General features: G+C 41.1%; 1 protein-coding gene across 1 annotated transcript; it reads left to right on the forward strand.

Moving 5' to 3' along the window:
• Positions 1-7,466: 7,466 nt before the first annotated feature.
• HDDC2 (HD domain containing 2) lies at positions 7,467-16,181 on the forward strand. Its single transcript, XM_058172404.1, has 6 exons — positions 7,467-7,607; positions 9,558-9,679; positions 11,587-11,689; positions 12,414-12,482; positions 14,548-14,686; positions 16,023-16,181. Exons 1-6 carry the CDS (start codon positions 7,563-7,565, stop codon positions 16,118-16,120), a joined length of 576 nt encoding a protein of 191 aa, XP_058028387.1. The 5' UTR covers positions 7,467-7,562; the 3' UTR covers positions 16,121-16,181.
• The last annotated feature ends 339 nt before the right edge of the window (positions 16,182-16,520 follow it).

Consider the following 16,520-nt stretch of genomic DNA (forward strand, 5'->3'; position numbering starts at 1 on the left):
TACAGCTCATCTGTCTGGAACCCGCACTGCATATCGGACATTAATACAATCAAATGAGTCCAGAGATATTTCACAAGAAGAGTCCTCCACTCCTCTGCTTGAAACAAAATACCTTATGCCACCAGACTCGAAATTTTGGATTTAGACAACTTAGAACTTCGCCGTCTTCGATCTGACCTAAGCATAGCACATAAAATTATCTGCTACAATGTCCTACCAGCCAATGAATACTTCAGCTTCAACCAAAACAATACAAGAGTACACAATAGATACAAACTCATGGTAAACAGATCCAAACTAGACTGCAGAAAATACGACTTCAGTAACAGAGTTGTCAATGCCTGGAATGCACCATCTGACTCTGTGGTCTCTTCTCAAAATCCCCAAAACTTTAACCTTAGACTGTCTACTGTAGACCTCACCCCATTCCTAAGAGGTCTGTAAGGGGCATGTATAAGAGCACCAGCGTGCCTACCATCCTTGTCCTAATGTTTTCTTTTATTCGTACCCTTTACATGTATTTATAATTATGTTTATTCTTGTATCTGTCATAAAATACATGCTTGATGAAATAATAATAATAATAATAATAATAATAATAATAATAATAATAATAATAATAGTTGTTCAGTACCACATTTCACTCCACTTCACTTCCTCAAACCACCTGCCTCTTCACCCAAATCCAACAATTTCCCAACAAAAACACCAGGCACCACCCACTCAACCTCCCACCTGAATGCCCAGGAACAATCACTCACATTGCCACCTAAACTTTTCTCATAGCAAAGAAAGTGCATGCACAGCTTGCTGCTGCCCAAACAGAAAACACAAAGAACCTGTGCTGCTATTCTCTCTTTAGCTATTTCACTCCCTTCAAATGAAATCATCTTGTTTGTTTTTTTCTCCCCTGCTTGCACTTTTTCAACTTCCAACACTTCATGTCTAGAAAACCATCCTCTGCATTAATAACATGATCAGACAAGATGCACATCTACAAGTTATGGGGGCTTTCCTCAGCCCAGAGTCAATCCAACCTTTGTTCTGGAAGGCCAAGAGGTTCCCTGAAGGCCCGCTAGGGCTTCCCTCAGAGTACAAGAACTTCTCTGGAGCAGAAGTTCTCCATCACTATGTTCTCAGGAAATGTTGCACAACAGAAAATTGCATTTTTTTCAAACAAGCCTCGCGATCCACTGCAGCAGCAACAACAACAAAGTAACAAACAAGCAAACGAAATACAAAACTAAATGTAATTGATTTGATTTGTTGACGCTGGGGTGGGGTTTTTAATGGGGTTTTATGTTGTGGATATTTTTAATGTTGTAAGTCACCCAGAGTCACCTATCTGTGATTGGGTGACTATATAAATTTGTTAAATAAATGAACAAATATACCAGCTGTCAAATGGATAGAAAAAATTAAAAATGTCCCTCAATGATGTCCAACCTATTGTTGGAAAAAAAGAGAATAGAAAAATAATAACACATACTAAAATACATTCATACATTTATTAATTGCAGAACATAATTCAGCATCATATCTTTGATCTTTATCTTTACTTTCTCAAAGTAAAGATTTACTAAATCTGCACTACTATTAATCTTCTCATTGTTCCCATCACCCATATCCTTCCACTCATGACTGTAACTTTGTTGCTTGTATCCTTACGATTTATACTGATATTGTTTCCTGATTGCTTATTTGTAGCCTATGATTATCATTAAGTGCTGTATTATTAAGTGTTAAATTTGTACCCTATGATTATCATTAAGTGTTGTAAGTACTGTACCTTGATGAAGGTATCTTTTCTTTTATGTACACTGAGAGCATATGCACCAAGACAAATTCCTTGTGTGTCCAATCACGCTTGGCCAATAAAAATTCTATTCTATTCTATTCAATATATTATTTCAATGCTTCTCAACCTCAGAAAGTTTAAGGTGGGTGAACTTCAACTCCCAGAATTTGACAGTCAGCATTGCAAAGAGCTGGACAGTGAAGAATCCAAATGATACCAATATCATTTGGATTCTTCCAAATAGATACTGAGTTAGTATCTATTAAAATAGATAATATCAATAGATACCAACTAGTGTATCTATTGATATTAATCCAGGTAATTGTGATCATTATTACAGCCTATTAATTCATTATGTTTATTTGCACAGTCAGCCATACATTCAAACATGGCATTTTTATCAACCTATCAAGACCTTCCCAAGGATTTTGGATAGCAGATATTGTTTATTAGTTTTTAAAGGAATCTTCACAAAATGTAAGCTATTCAAAGCAAAGCTGCCTTTTACAGTTGACTGATCTTAATTTTGTCAAGGCAGATGGTATTCAGGTGGTGCTCCAGTTATTTTGGGGTGGCACCGAGCACACCTAATATGATCAATACTATACGGTATTTGCTTTCTTTGTCATAGTCGTTCTACTATTATTTGTAAATTTGTAGCAGTTTAAGAGGTGTTTGTGGCTTGATCAGGTTATTAAAACAAAGCCTGTTTTTCTGGACATGAAGTATTTGGAAGATGAAAAAATGCAGGGGAAGAAACAATAAAATGATTTCATTGGAAGGGAGTGAAATAGCTAAAGAGAGAGCAGCAGTCCCAGCTCTTTCTATAGCTCAATAGCAGCAGAGCGTGGCATGTCTGCTGACGAAGCTGGTAAAGCTTCGGCCACAGTTCGGAAGGGCGGCTGCTCGCGTATGCTGTGTGCTATGGATTCTCTACAAAAAGGGGCAACCCTTTTTGGCTGGGGGGGGCAGGGTGAGCAATTAATTTTAAAGTTTGTGGAGGTGAGGGAGTATCTGTGTTGTTTTCTCTACAAAAAGGGGCAAGGCTTTTTGGCATGGTGGGTGGGTGAGTATCAATTTGAAGTTTGTGGTGGTGAGAGGGTCCCTTGCTGTTTTTCCTCCTTGCTGCTGCCCTTCGGTGCAAGGGAGTGGGGCAGGCCAGAGGGCAGGTGGGGGCTTGCTGTGTTGGAGCCCAAGGTAAGAGAGGGGAAAGGAGGTGCAAGTGCAGAAGGTTGTGTTTTCTGTTTGTGCAGCATCAAGTTGTGGCTGCACTTTGTTTGCTAAGCGAAAGGTAGTTCGGGGGACCGTGTGAGTGATTGTTCCTGGTCCTGCATGTGGGAGATTGGGCGGGTGTCGGCTGTTGCTTTTGTTGGGAAATTGTTGGATGTGGGTGAAGAGGCAGGTGGTTTGAGGAGGTGGAGTGGAGTGAAATGGGGTGATGAATTGAAAGGGCAAGCAGAAGGAATTGATTGTGAAGCTCCAATCAGCAGTCATAATCGAGTGAAAGAGGTAAAAGCAAGACTCCTCCCCCAGTTCTATCTGTAGCTCTCTGGCAGCAAGCATGCTATGTCCCAATTGCTAAGCTGGAAAGGCTTTGGTTTCTATCTGGATGGGTGACTACATGCAAGCGCTGTCTGCTATGGAGGATTCACAAAAAGAGCGGATTCAACATCTCTGCTCATCTTTTGGTACAAATAAATAATGTCCTCCTATTTTTCTTACACATTGATGCCTTACAAAATCAGATTAGTTCTTTTCACGACAATGCTCTCCCCCAATTCTGCAATCTTTGCTACTACAAGACCTCAAAATCCTTTCCCCTTCCTCTTTGCTATTCTATCGTATCCATAGATGAGATCTTCCCCTTTTGAGAGGGAAACATACAATAATAATGTTCTTTTCCTGTATCAGAGAATCTTTAATATGGGGAATTAGGGAGACAAACCCTTAAGAGGATGTCTATGGGATTTCATAAATGAATCTCTCTGGCAGAGTATTGCATCGATAGGATTCAGCAGGTTCACTCTCCTTCCATCCCCCGTTTTTCCAGCCCAGAGTATCATCTGGTCCACATAGCTTGCTAATATTTGCAGAAGCCCTTCAATGTTAGATGGCCAGGGTCCCATTCCCATAACCAAATGTCCAACGACACCTACTGCCGCCGGAATTATCCCTTTTCCTATCAAGGCAAGTATCCCACCCACACAGAGGGGACCCAGATCCCCAATTGGAACCAGCTGCAGGGATCTGTGAAGAGCCCCTTAGCCATAGATATCATCTGCTCCCTGAGCAAGAATTGTGAGTCCAGGAGTAACCCCAAATTATAGACCTATAATTATCTGGGGAAGGGGGCTAAATCATTGAGAGTAAAGGATGATAGTTCTGGATCCAGGTGGGTCAAACCTCTTTTTGTTAGGCATGAGGTAGAACACTATTGAAAACCTTCACGGCCTGCAGGAACTACTGTATGTAAGCCCCTGAATAGCACTGCCTGAATGACCAGGGTCCATAGTGGCTCCTTTTTAATATCAGCAGTAGAGGAAAATATTGGGTGAAGTCATTTGGCAGGACTGGATGCAGTACATTGTCAGGTTACCTGGGTGTCATAGTATTGGATAGATACGAAAGAGGATCAGCAGCCCACATAGTGCAACCTAAGGCAGCCCAGCTAGTCCCACATTTCCCTCACTGGTCAATGCCATTCAGGTGATGAATTAGTGCCAAGAGTCTGTGAGGGTGTGGATGGAGAGGAAGGCTTTGAATAATAGAGAGCCAGGATAGTTGGAGATCCATCTGTCTTTGAGGGTATCTATCTGGCCATCCAACCAATCCAGCTAGTTGGATACCTCCAGGTGCCCTCTCTTCAAGGTCATCCAGTGAGTCAGAGATGGCCGAGGTTTTCCATAGGTGTCTCTGTTCTGTGAAAGAGGTTCCATGCTGAGATTCAGAAGTGCCGATCCCATGCCAGCCTGCTTTCCGGGATTATTTGTAGATGTGCATCTTGTAAGGCCTTGTGGTTCGATCATGTTCTTAAAGGAGAGGCTGTTTTTCTAGATAGAAAATGATAGAAAATGAAAACTGCAAAGGGAGGGGAAAGAAGATGATTTCATTGGAAGGGAGTGAAATAGCTAAAGAGAGAGCAGCAGTCCCAGCTCTTTCTATAGTTCAATAGCAGCAGAGCGTGGCATGTCTGCTGACAAAGCTGGTAAAGCTTCGGCCACAGTTCGGAAGGGCGGCTGCTCGTGTATGCTGTGTGCTATGGATTCTCTACAAAAAGGGGCAATCCTTTTTGGCTGGGGGGGGGGGGTGCAGGGTGAGCAATTAATTTTAAAGTTTGTGGAGGTGAGGGAGTATCTGTGTTGTTTTCTCTACAAAAAGGGGCAAGGCTTTCTGGCACGGGGGTGGGGTGGGATGACAATTTGAAGTTTGTGGTGGTGAGAGGGTCCCTTGCTGTTTTTCCTCCTTGCTGCTGTCCTTCAGTGCAAGGGAGTGGGGCAGGCCAGAGGGCAGGTGGTGGCTTGCTGTTTTGGAGCCCAAGGTAAGAGAGGGGAAAGGAGGTGCAAGTGCAGAAGGTTGTGTTTTCTGTTTGTGCAGCGTCAAATTGTGGCTGCACTTTGTTTGCTAAGCGAAAGGTAGTTCGGGGGGCCGTGTGAGTGATTGTTCCTGGTCCTGCATGTGGGAGGTCGGGTGGGTATCGGCTGTTGCTTTTGTTGGGAAATTGTTGGATGTGGGTGAAGAGGCAGGTGGTTTGAGGAGGTGGAGTGGAGTGAAATGGGGTGATGAATTGAAAGGGCAAGCAGAAGGAATTGATTGTGAAGCCCCAATCAGAGTGGAGGAAGCAAAGCTGCAATTGTAATCGAGTGAAGGAAGTAAAAGCAAGATTCTTTTTCCAATTCTATCTATAGCTCTCTGGCAGCAAGCATGCTATGTCCCAATTGCTAAGCTGGAAAGGCTTTGGTTTCTATCTGGATGGGTGACTACATGTGAGCGCTGTCTGCTATGGAGAATTCACAAAAAGAGCGCTGATTAACATCTCTGCTCACCTTTTCATACAAATAAAACAATGTCCTCCTATTTTTCTTACACATTGATGCCTTGCAAAATCGGATTAGTTCTTTTGACGCTCTCCCCCAATTCTGCAATCTTTGCTACTACAAGACCTCAAAATTCTCTCCCAGGTGTGCTTTATGCCTTCAAGCTAATTTTTGACTCCTGTCAACTTTCTGGATAAGTTTATTTTGGCAAGATTGTTTTCAGAAATGATTTGTCATTGCCTGCTTCCTAGGGCTGAGAAGAAAATGATTGGCCCAATGTTACCCAGCCTAAAGCTGGCTTAAAACTCAAGGTTTTTCATTTTTTAGCCCAATTCCCTAACCATTACACCAAACTGACTCTCTTTACTACCTAGTACCGGCACGCCAAGCCCTCTCTCTGGGCATGCGAGTCGTTACCAGTTCAGCTCTGCTGCGCATGCGCACATGCCTCCTGTCGACCAGCTGATTTCTCCAGCACATGAGCGGGAGGCGTGGGGCGTGCAGGGGGGCACATATGCATGCGCAAGAGCGGGGGTGCGTGTGCATGTGTGGCGTGCGTGCGCATGCCAGGGCAAATGTACATGCATGGGGAGGGCACATGCAAGGGACTCTGCCGCGCATGCATGGCAGGAGCATGCATGGTACACGCGCATGGGGGCCACATGCGCATTGCATTTGGAGGGTTTGGTACGTACATGCCCATTCTCACGCACACGCGCTTTGGGCACTCAGCCATCACTGACCTAGTATGTTGCCAAAATGCAGTTGCTTGTGGTTTTTTCATAAAAGGCAGCTAAGCAATCCATGCTTTTAACACAAATCCGAGGACCCTGAAAATATTTCCTCCTGCAATAGTCTGTAGAGATTCTCAGTCATCCTGGTCATGATTGTCCCAAAGGTGCTTTTTCAGGAGGCAACTGGACTTTCCTTGTTTTCTTTTTCTTTGAAGACGTTTCACTTCTCATCCAAGAAACTTCTTCAGCTCTGACTTTTAGAATTTATATTCCCCGCTGGTCGTTTGCTATACAATTTGGGATGAACACCCTTGGAATGGTGTGGGAGTAGGAATGGATTTCCAGAGAAAAAATTGCAGACTACTGGAAACAATTGCAGACTCAGGAACTCGGGTGACCCTGAGGACACAGGTAAACCTCCAAGTGCTTCAACGACCCTCTAAAACAGGGGTCTCCAACCTTGGCAACTTTAAGACTTGTGGACTTCAACTCCCAGAATTCTGGGAGTTGAAGTCCACAAGTCTTAAAGTTGCCAAGGTTGGAGATCCTTGCTCTAAAAGGATGCAAATGACCAGCTCTCTACGAGGAATATAAATCCTTCCATTCCCTAGTATCCCGTCAGAGCTGAAGAAGCTTCTTGAATAAACAAGCGAAACGTCTTCAAAAGAAAAAACAAGAAAGTTGCCTCCTGAAAAAAAACCGCACCTCTGCAGTTTCTTCCCGCCGTATTTTGTTGCTGTTTTTTTTAACATCGCCGTTATGTACGCAACGCGCGTAGCGCGTACAATAAAGGAAACGGGCCTCCCGCGAGCAACTTTCGTTGACGAAGGAGAACGAATGGAGGCGTGGACAGGGAATAAGTCAGCGGCCAGCGGATTGGAGCAGGCGGCCGGAAGTCCCGCCTAAGCGGCGAGCGGATCCCGCCTCTTTCTCGGCTGATGGGCTGCTCGGCGGCGGTTGCTGAGCTGGGGCGCTGACGTTGTTGTTGCGGACGCGATGGGGAATTTGCTGCAGTTTCTGAAGTTGGTGGGGCAGCTGAAGGTGGGAAATCTGGGCGACGAGCGGGGTGGGGTGGGTTGCGGAGGGGTGGGCGGATTTTAGATGGAGGTGGTGGTTCTCCCTGTTCGTGCTGGGCATCCGTTGCCCGGCTTGGTTTGCCGGTCCCTCCGCGGACCTGGCTCCTTTCGGAAGCCCAGTCTCCGGTCTTCGTGAATCCGAATCCGGGTCTTTGGGGCGTAGGATGCGCACGAGAAGCTGGGGGGCCTCGGGGCGGGCTTACATCCCAGCCAAGACGACCCGAGCTTTCCTGCGGAGGAAAGGATTGGCTTATCCGGTTGGGCTTCCATGCCTGTTGGAAGGCGAGTGGTTGGGATCCAAGCGCACGAAATACATTCGTTTGTTCATTTCGCCTTTAGACAGGGGTCTCCAACCTTGGCAACTTTAAGACTTGTGGACTTCAACTCCCAGGATTCCTCAGCCAGCTTTGCTGGCTGAGGAATTCTGGGAGTTGAAGTCCACAAGTCTTAAAGTTGCCAAGGTTGGAGACCCCTGCTTTAGATTTTAGTTGTTCATCCAATTCGCCTGGCTTTTCCCAGCCACTCTGAACGGCTCGGAACAGGAAACGGCGATACCGCCCATTAAAACGAAGAAAGATAGCAAGGATATTCTCGTTCCGCTTTTAATCTGCTCGCTCAAACTGCTGTTCACGGATAGCCCCTAATCTAGGTTTTCCCTATGGCCGCCTTTGTATGACAGATTAAGGCTGAGAGACATAACTGGCCTTGCCCACTCGGTGAATTTCCATGGCTGGCTGGTGATGGATTTGAATTCTGGGCTCTTCCCAGATCTAATTCATTCAGTAATGTAATTTTTCAATAGGCCAGCAATGTATGAACTGGCGCAAGCCACTTGTGTATTTAAAGGTGTTTTTGACATGAATGGGTTCTGGGCAAGAGGCTTAGAGTGTTTCTGACGAGCCCATGATATTATCTTTTTAGGCTGCTTGGCTATCTTGGCTTTTGCTTATGATTTATATTTTGTAATTGCATTGTTTTAAAAAGTTACATTTTTAACAAAGTTACCCCAGCATTGCTATTGTGAGATTGCTGCTATATAAATTGAATAAATAAATACTATTGTGAAGGAAAAAAACCCTGCATAGATATTTTTATGAAGTTGCCAAATCAATCAGTCAGAATAGAGCTGATTGGAAGGGACTTAAAAGGTCTTTTAATCCAGCCCCTTGCTCAAGCAGGAGATCTTATACCATTTCAAGACAAGTGACTGTCCAGTTTCTTCTTTAAAATCTCCAAGGATAAAGCACCCATAACTTCTGAAGGCAAGCTGCTCCATTGGTTAATTGTCCCCATTGTTAGGAAATTTCTCCTCAATTCCAGGTTGCTTCTTTCCTTGAATAGTTTCCATCCAATATTGCTATCATGTCACTCCTAGTCCTTCTTTTTTTTAGACTAGCCAAACCCAAATCCTGCAACCATTCTTCCTATGTTTTAGTCTTCAGACCTTTAATCATCTTAATTGCTCCTTTGCGTTTTTTCCAAACTCTCAACAATTTTTTTGTAATGTGGTGACCAAAACTGGATGCAATATTCCTGATGTGGCTTACTAAAGTTTTATAAAACAGTACTAATACTTCACATGGTTTTGATTTTATGCCTCTGTTTATACAACTAAGGATTGTATTGGTTTTTTTGACTGCTGCTGCACACTGCTAACTCATATTTAAGTGGTCATCTACTAGGACTCCAAGGTCCCTCTCACAGTTACTGTTTTTGAGCTGATTATTTTACCTAATTGTACTTGTATAATATTGAAAACAACATGACTGAGTTCTTTTTTTTACTTATGTTTGAAAAAAAAATTATCAGTAAATATTTTTTTAAAAATGTTTTTGTGGTACAATAGATGAACATGCTACCTGGAGCATAGGTCTAATTCTTGATCTGGATTTTCTGTTTCCTTTTTTGAAACCAGAGAGTACCTCGGACTGGCTGGGTATACAGAAAGGTAAACAATCCAGAAAGTGTCTCAGATCACATGTACAGAATGGCAATTATGGCTATGGTCACTGAAGACAAAACTCTTAATAAAGATAGGTGAGTGTACCTTAAAATTAATTAAGCAAATTTAATTTATATTTATTGAATTTATTTGCCACCCATATTGTAAGGAAATGTCTCTGGTTGGTTTCCAGCATTAAAATCCTAACGAATATCTTTAAAACAATAAAAATAGAAATCCCAAACAAAATAAAATATAGTTAAAAGATGGGGAGGGAAAGAACGGGCCTTTTGAATTGCCCCTTAATTTATGCAACACCTCCCAAGTGATGCTCTCGTTAGGGTCCCAAGCCATCTGGCAGAGTCAGGTCTTCAGACTCCTGCAGAAAGACAAAAAAGTAGGAGCCAATCTCATCTTGGGGTAAGATGTTCCAAAGGACAGGAGCCATGGCAAAGAAGGCCCTTCTCCTGGACCCCATCAGCTGAAATTCCTTGACCGATGGGGTCTGCAGCATGCCTCCTCTGCCAGTGTGGGTGGGGTGGACCAGTTCCAGTTGATGAGATGGTTCCTTAAGTAATCTGGGCCCATGCCACGCAGGGCTTTAAAAACTAACCAAAACCTTGAATTGCACCCAGAAACAAACCGGCATCCAGTGGAGATCACAGATCAGTGATGTTACATGATGCATCCTAGGAACCCCAAGAACTGCCCGTGCCACTGCACTCTACACCAGTTGAAGCCTAATTGTGAAATAGCACTAATTGTTCAAATGAATGTCACCAATCATGTTGATGGTTGCACTGTCTCTTGTGGCTATTATTAAAATGTTCCTTCCCAAAAGTTGGTCATATTTGATCGTATTGCCTTTGTTTTAAAATGGGATGCATGTTGGATTACATTTTTAGATCTACATAACTGATATAAACAGAATTCATAATGTTTTACTTCTCTTTAAAAATGAGCATTATTTGCAATGTAAGGGCAGATTAATTGATTGATTACGTTTATATTACATCACATGGGGGCACAAAGGCTCATCTGTTAAAGACGTTGAGTTTATCAGCTGAAAAATTGACAGCCTGGGTTCAAGATCCGAGTACTGCATGACTGGGTGAGCTCCCATTACTTGCTCTAGCTTCTGCCCACTTAGCAGTTTAAGAGCATGCAAATGCAAGTAGATAAATAGGTACCACTTCTATGGGAAGGTAATTGTTTCATCACCCCTGGCCACATGATCACGGAAATGTCTTCAGATGCCTCTCCTTGTCTGATTATTTCTTAAGCAGCATCTCTTCTCCCCTTTCTTCAAGGTCATACCCACATTTTGTTATAAATTGTCATTAAAATAATAAATTTGAATAAAATAATAGAATAGCAATAATTCTAAATAATACAGAACCAAAGCTTCCCAAATCCAAGTGTCATTCCAAATATTTTCCAGAAAAACTCAATTTTCAGCTTCTTCCAAAATGCAGTTAAAAGTGGAAGATCCAGAGGGAAGCGACTCCCAAGGGCCAGTGCTGCTACTGAAATTCAGTACTCCAAAACTACATCCCCTAGGGTAGTGATCACAATCTGTTCCTTAAAATTAGAAGCAGAATGGTCACTAAGATAACACATGACAGAGAGAAACTGTGAAGGTTACTGGTTAGTTACTGTCCTTATTTAATAGATTAGAACCCTTTAACTAGCTAGTTTTCCTGTTTGACAGTGGCCAGACCTTAATCAGTTTCACAGTGAGGGCTTTTATTAGGCCCTCAAAATGTTGTTACAAATGGTTACATTGGTCAAAGAATGAATTTTTGAAATTATTATTACTGGTATTTTTGGAACAAAGTCTACTGTTAAAACCTCTCTTTATGTGTGACAGAGTTTTTTATTCCATTAATGTATATGAAGAGATGTTTTGTTGGAGATCTATATACAGTTCACTAATATTCAAAGTAAATTTTGCTGGTGGTGCTTCTCTGTTTGCATTTCTTTATACATATTTTCTTTGCAGGTGCATTCGATTAGCTTTGGTTCATGATATGGCTGAATGCATAGTTGGTGACATTGCTCCTGCTGACAATATTTCCAAAGAAGAGAAACATCGGCAAGAAAAGGTCAGTATGGAGATGGGAGTAGTGATATTGTCCATAGCAGCTTTCCCTGAACTGCCATTCCAAAATGGCAGTGTTAAAAAACACTTTTAGAACATTTTCCAGTATAGACGTTTTGAATCTTGAACTATTTGTGTCATTCCCACCAATTATGGTGGGTTGTTGTACATTCACAGGCAAATGTAGGGTTCTAATCTACTAGTCCTTGAATTACAACCATAATGGAATCTGCCCATTAGAGTTATAAATTGTGATGCTCTTTAATTGAGTCAAGCACACGCCAGACCTGATTTTGTGACCATTTTTGTGGCGGTCATTAAGCAAACCAATGGTTCTCTATGGGCTGGAAGTGAATGCCAGTTTTCAGCAGAACCGTCATAAAGATGTGATCGCGTGAACACAGGTGCTGCAAATAGCTATATATGTGGTCATTTGCTGAGTGACGGACACATAGTCAGCCAGCTGTTGGAATTTCAGAACCAAATTGTAAATATCCAAGGGAGGCCAATTGTAACTATGAAAGACCACCAAGCAACTGGTTGTAAATCAGTGACTATTTCTTGTAACATCCCCCGGTCTTACCAATTCTGAATAGTATTGCAATAGACCATGGCTCTTATCGATGTCCAAAAGTTGAGAACAGGACAAAGGTATTTGTTAGCATTTCAGTAAAAATTAGAGGACCTTGGAGATTTTTTGTTTTTTCTTTCTTCTTCTTTCTTTTTAGGAAGCTATGAAACATTTGACCAGATTGCTGTCAGAGGATCTGGCAAAAGAGATTTATGAACTCTGGGAAGTAAGTTTTCACCGTATAAAATTATTCACGGGTATTTTTTTTCTAAAAAAATGTTAAAAATTGTTTTGCATGAATTTAAGCCACCATCAATTTAAGAAACCTCTCTCTACTGCTCATTATAAGTTTCAGGGTAATTGTCATGCAGCTATGATCTACTATATTGGGAGTTAGAAAGCGCAGTTAGCAATTTGAAGTATACATATTTAACATGATCAGTATACCTTGTCCATTAAAGTGACCTCTTCCTTCAGTTTTTGCTTAACAGCTTCAGAAAGTGAATTATGTTCTTGTTTAAAGTATATTAGTTTTAATTTGGGGAAATACTGTGTTTCATGAAATAATGTGTGTAGTGGATAATAGGGAGCAGTATCCTTTTCATAAAGATTATTTATTATTGAAATTATACCCTTTTCTAAATCAGCCAAATCTTTAGGGTCATAGAGCAACAAGATGTGTGTGTGTGTGTGTATGTATGTGTGTGTATATATATATATATATATATATATATATATATATATATATATATATATATATATATATATATATATATATATATATATATATATATATATATATATATACATACACATACACATACACACACATAGAGAGAGAGAGGAGGGAGGGAGAGAGAGAGAGAACCTGTCTTTTGCCAAGCTTTTGTTAATTTTAATTAACAAACCATGTTTAAGTCATTAAAATGGTTAACAGTGCAGATCTTTCATCATAGGCATCATGTCTATATCCTCAATTTACAACTATTTATTTAATGACCATTCAAAGTTATGATGGCGTTGAAAAAAGCGACTTACAACCAGTCTTTAAACTTACCATTTTAGGATCCCTGCGGTCAGGTAATCGAAATTTGGATGCTTGGCAACTGGCATGTATTTGACAGTTGCAGTATCCTGGGGTCACATAATTGCCATTTACAGCCTTCCCAGGGATCATAACAAGCAGAGTCAATGGGGGAAGCCTGATTTGCCTAAGTAGTATATAAAGTCTAAGTGCTATTCCTATGTCCTTAATGACCATGGCAAAAAATGTCATAAAATTGGGTTGTCTCACTTAGTGACTGTATCTGTTAACTATGAAGGTTCTGGGCCCAATTGCGGTCATAAGTCAACGGCTACTTGTAATGCTTTGCTTTGAAATTTCAGACCCTTTTCAAGAGCAGCCCTTAGTAAAGCACAATACAGTAGTTTGGTCAGATTGTATCGCAGACATAAACTGGCTTAGAAAAGTTTGCACGCCTGTAAGTGTGCACATCACAGCCACAATCTGCAAATGACCACTGAAAGTCAAGAACCATTCAAAAGATACGAGTGTGTTTTTTCTGGAATGCTGTCTCATTCAGAAAAAGCTTCAGCTCAGTCCCAGAGAGAAGCTTTCTCCTTACCATCAACACCTCTAGTTTCTCTGTATTTAACTTCAGCTTGTTCCCTCTCATTTAGCCCATTATTCAGTTGAGGCAATATCCCACAGTACTGATGGCTTCCTTAGAGATGGTTGGGAAGAGCAGTGGCATTGTGCATCTGTTAAACAGTACGCATGCAGATAAATAAATTTAAGATTCACTCAAAACAGGCAGAGTTTATTTAGGAAAATTTCAGTTTATGCTACATGTGGAGAATTACAACTTTAACAAAGGTTTAGCAAGATCTCTCTTTGGCAATGAAAGAGAGTTCTCAAAGCGCATCGTTTTCAGTGAACTAAGGAAAGAAAGGCACTCTGCTGGAGAACTACCAGGAGAGGAAAGAAATGCTTTGAGTAACTCGGTGAGTGGGCACTGTAATCCTTAGAAGCCACTGCATAGAAGAAACATTCTGTGTAGGTCACCTTGATTGTTCTGGAACTCAAACCTAACCTTTGCATTGGGAAGGTATGTTTGAATGTGTGAAGGAAGTTTAGAGTGGAGCTCTTGGATCAAAAAGAGAACAATACAGAATATAAACCTGCATTTGTTTCTACATGTCTGACTTGCTAGAAAAAGTACTGCTGGTAATGATGTACAGACCCCAGTGTGGCAGGATGAACTCTTTTTCCATTATATAATTCCCTTCAGGAATATGAATATCAGTCTACTGCAGAAGCAAAATTTGTAAAACAGCTGGACCAATGTGAAATGATTATTCAAGCTTTAGAGTATGAAGAGTTAGAGAAAAGACCTGGGACATTACAAGACTTTTATGATACTACTGCTGGTAAATATCCTTTCCTTTAAACAAATCTATGTTTATGACTTTTTTATGACTCATGAGACAAAACAGATGTTATAGGATGGCTTCTCTGCTGAGGGATGACGCTGCACGATGCCATTTGTCTTTCTGGTGCTGAGCTAGCTTGTCCCCTATGGCGCAGCTTGAAAAGTGCATGACCATGAACCAAACAGGGCCAGCAGTCTTAGGCAGCCAAACTCTTATTAGCATTAATGTAACATTGTCATACACTAAATAAAATAAATATGGGATATTAATTTGAAACAGATGACTGGGATCCCTATGATCGCCCTTTCAAAGTATTCTGGTATTAAAATTTCTCAAACCAGAAGCCGATAGCCCCAAAATGGGAAAGGGAAGGAGTTGGACTGTCCTTGTGGGGGCTGCTCCCTTTTGCTGACTGGAAAAAGGCTTGTTGCCTTGACCTCTGGAAAGCTATCAGGATCAGAGGTTATTCATAGCTTAAATCTTGTAGAAGTCTAGTTACTTGTACATTTTTTTTTAATTTTTTTTTACATTTATATCCCGCCCTTCTCCGAAGACTCAGGGCGGCTTACAGTGTGTAAGGCAATAGTCTCATTCTATTTGTATATTTACAAAGTCAACTTATTGCCCCCCCAACAATCTGGGTCCTCATTTTACCTACCTTATAAAGGATGGAAGACTGAGTCAACCTTGGGCCTGGTGGGATTCGAGCCTGCAGTAATTGCAGGCTGCTGTGTTTTAATAACAGGCTATCTTACAGCCTGAGCCACCACGGCCCTTTTCCAAGAAATTCAGTTTTGGTTGTAGGACCTTGTCCTTCAGGAAATGGATCCATGATTGAAGTTGAAAGACATTCTAGTTAGAATTTTTCAAAGACACAAGAAGCTGCCAACAACCTTTTCTCTGATGGTAGCAGTGCCCTTGTTTTCCATGGCTTTGGCTTGTCTACTTGTATTTTGGAAGGCTAGCAAAAAATCTATCAATTTGAGTAGCTCTCTGTGATGTTGATTTCAGAGGCAAAGGACATTTAAAAGCCCAGCCAGTTGTGTTGATGTATGCTATGGACTTGCTACTCCTCCTCATCTGATCTGATTTCAGGTCACATTAAGGCAATAAAACATAGGTGCCTAGCATTTTTTCAACATTCAAGCTTTATTGTAATTTTAGGAAGGAATACCTTAGAAAATAGTAATACTCTAGGCAAACAGGTGAATACCAAATATAATATAGTAACACAGTTCTTGTAGATAAAATTATAGTTACCAGAGTTACTGCCATAATCTTGCACTTAGCCTCCTTGAAGAGTATGTAAACTAACTAAAATCTTTTTCTACAGGAAAATTTAATCATCCAGAAATAGTCCAGCTTGTATCTTCAATAAATAAAGAAAGAAATGCAAATATAGCTGCGAAAAACAGTGATCCTCCAACTTGAATCACGTTTGAAATGTGCTTAGATGCATCTAAAATAAATTATTTTATGATTTGCATGTGTATATATGTGGTCTTGTGGCATAATATACATAAAGACAATTGGTTTATCAAATAATTTGTAGAAAATGTAGACAGTAAATGAGGCTGTGATATGGGATAGGAAAGCAAAGATTTTTTTTAAGTATTGGAGTCAAAAAATTAAAATAGCTGCTTTAAAAGCATGGTTGGAGTTTCGTAGGAGGCAACTAGTACCTAGAATATTCAGTAATAAATTAAAACTGGATATAGTATGAACCACTTTGTTATTTGCATCTCAGACTCTCTGCACGGCAAGTCTATATTAAATGAGAAAACACATTCACCATTTGGGCAGTTCCAGTTGTTGAATTTCAGACACGAAA

Source organism: Ahaetulla prasina, chromosome 1 (genome assembly GCF_028640845.1).
Source record: "Ahaetulla prasina isolate Xishuangbanna chromosome 1, ASM2864084v1, whole genome shotgun sequence".
In the NCBI taxonomy this organism is placed as follows: Eukaryota; Metazoa; Chordata; class Lepidosauria; order Squamata; family Colubridae; genus Ahaetulla; species Ahaetulla prasina.

Coding starts and splice junctions, on each gene's coding strand:
- HDDC2 (XM_058172404.1), top strand. CDS start 7,563: ATGGGGAATTTGCTGCAGTTTCTGAAGTTGGTGGGGCAGCTGAAG. Junction 11,690..12,413: donor AGAAACATCGGCAAGAAAAG/GTCAGTATGGAG, acceptor CTTTCTTTTTAG/GAAGCTATGAAACATTTGAC. Junction 12,483..14,547: donor AGATTTATGAACTCTGGGAA/GTAAGTTTTCAC, acceptor AATTCCCTTCAG/GAATATGAATATCAGTCTAC.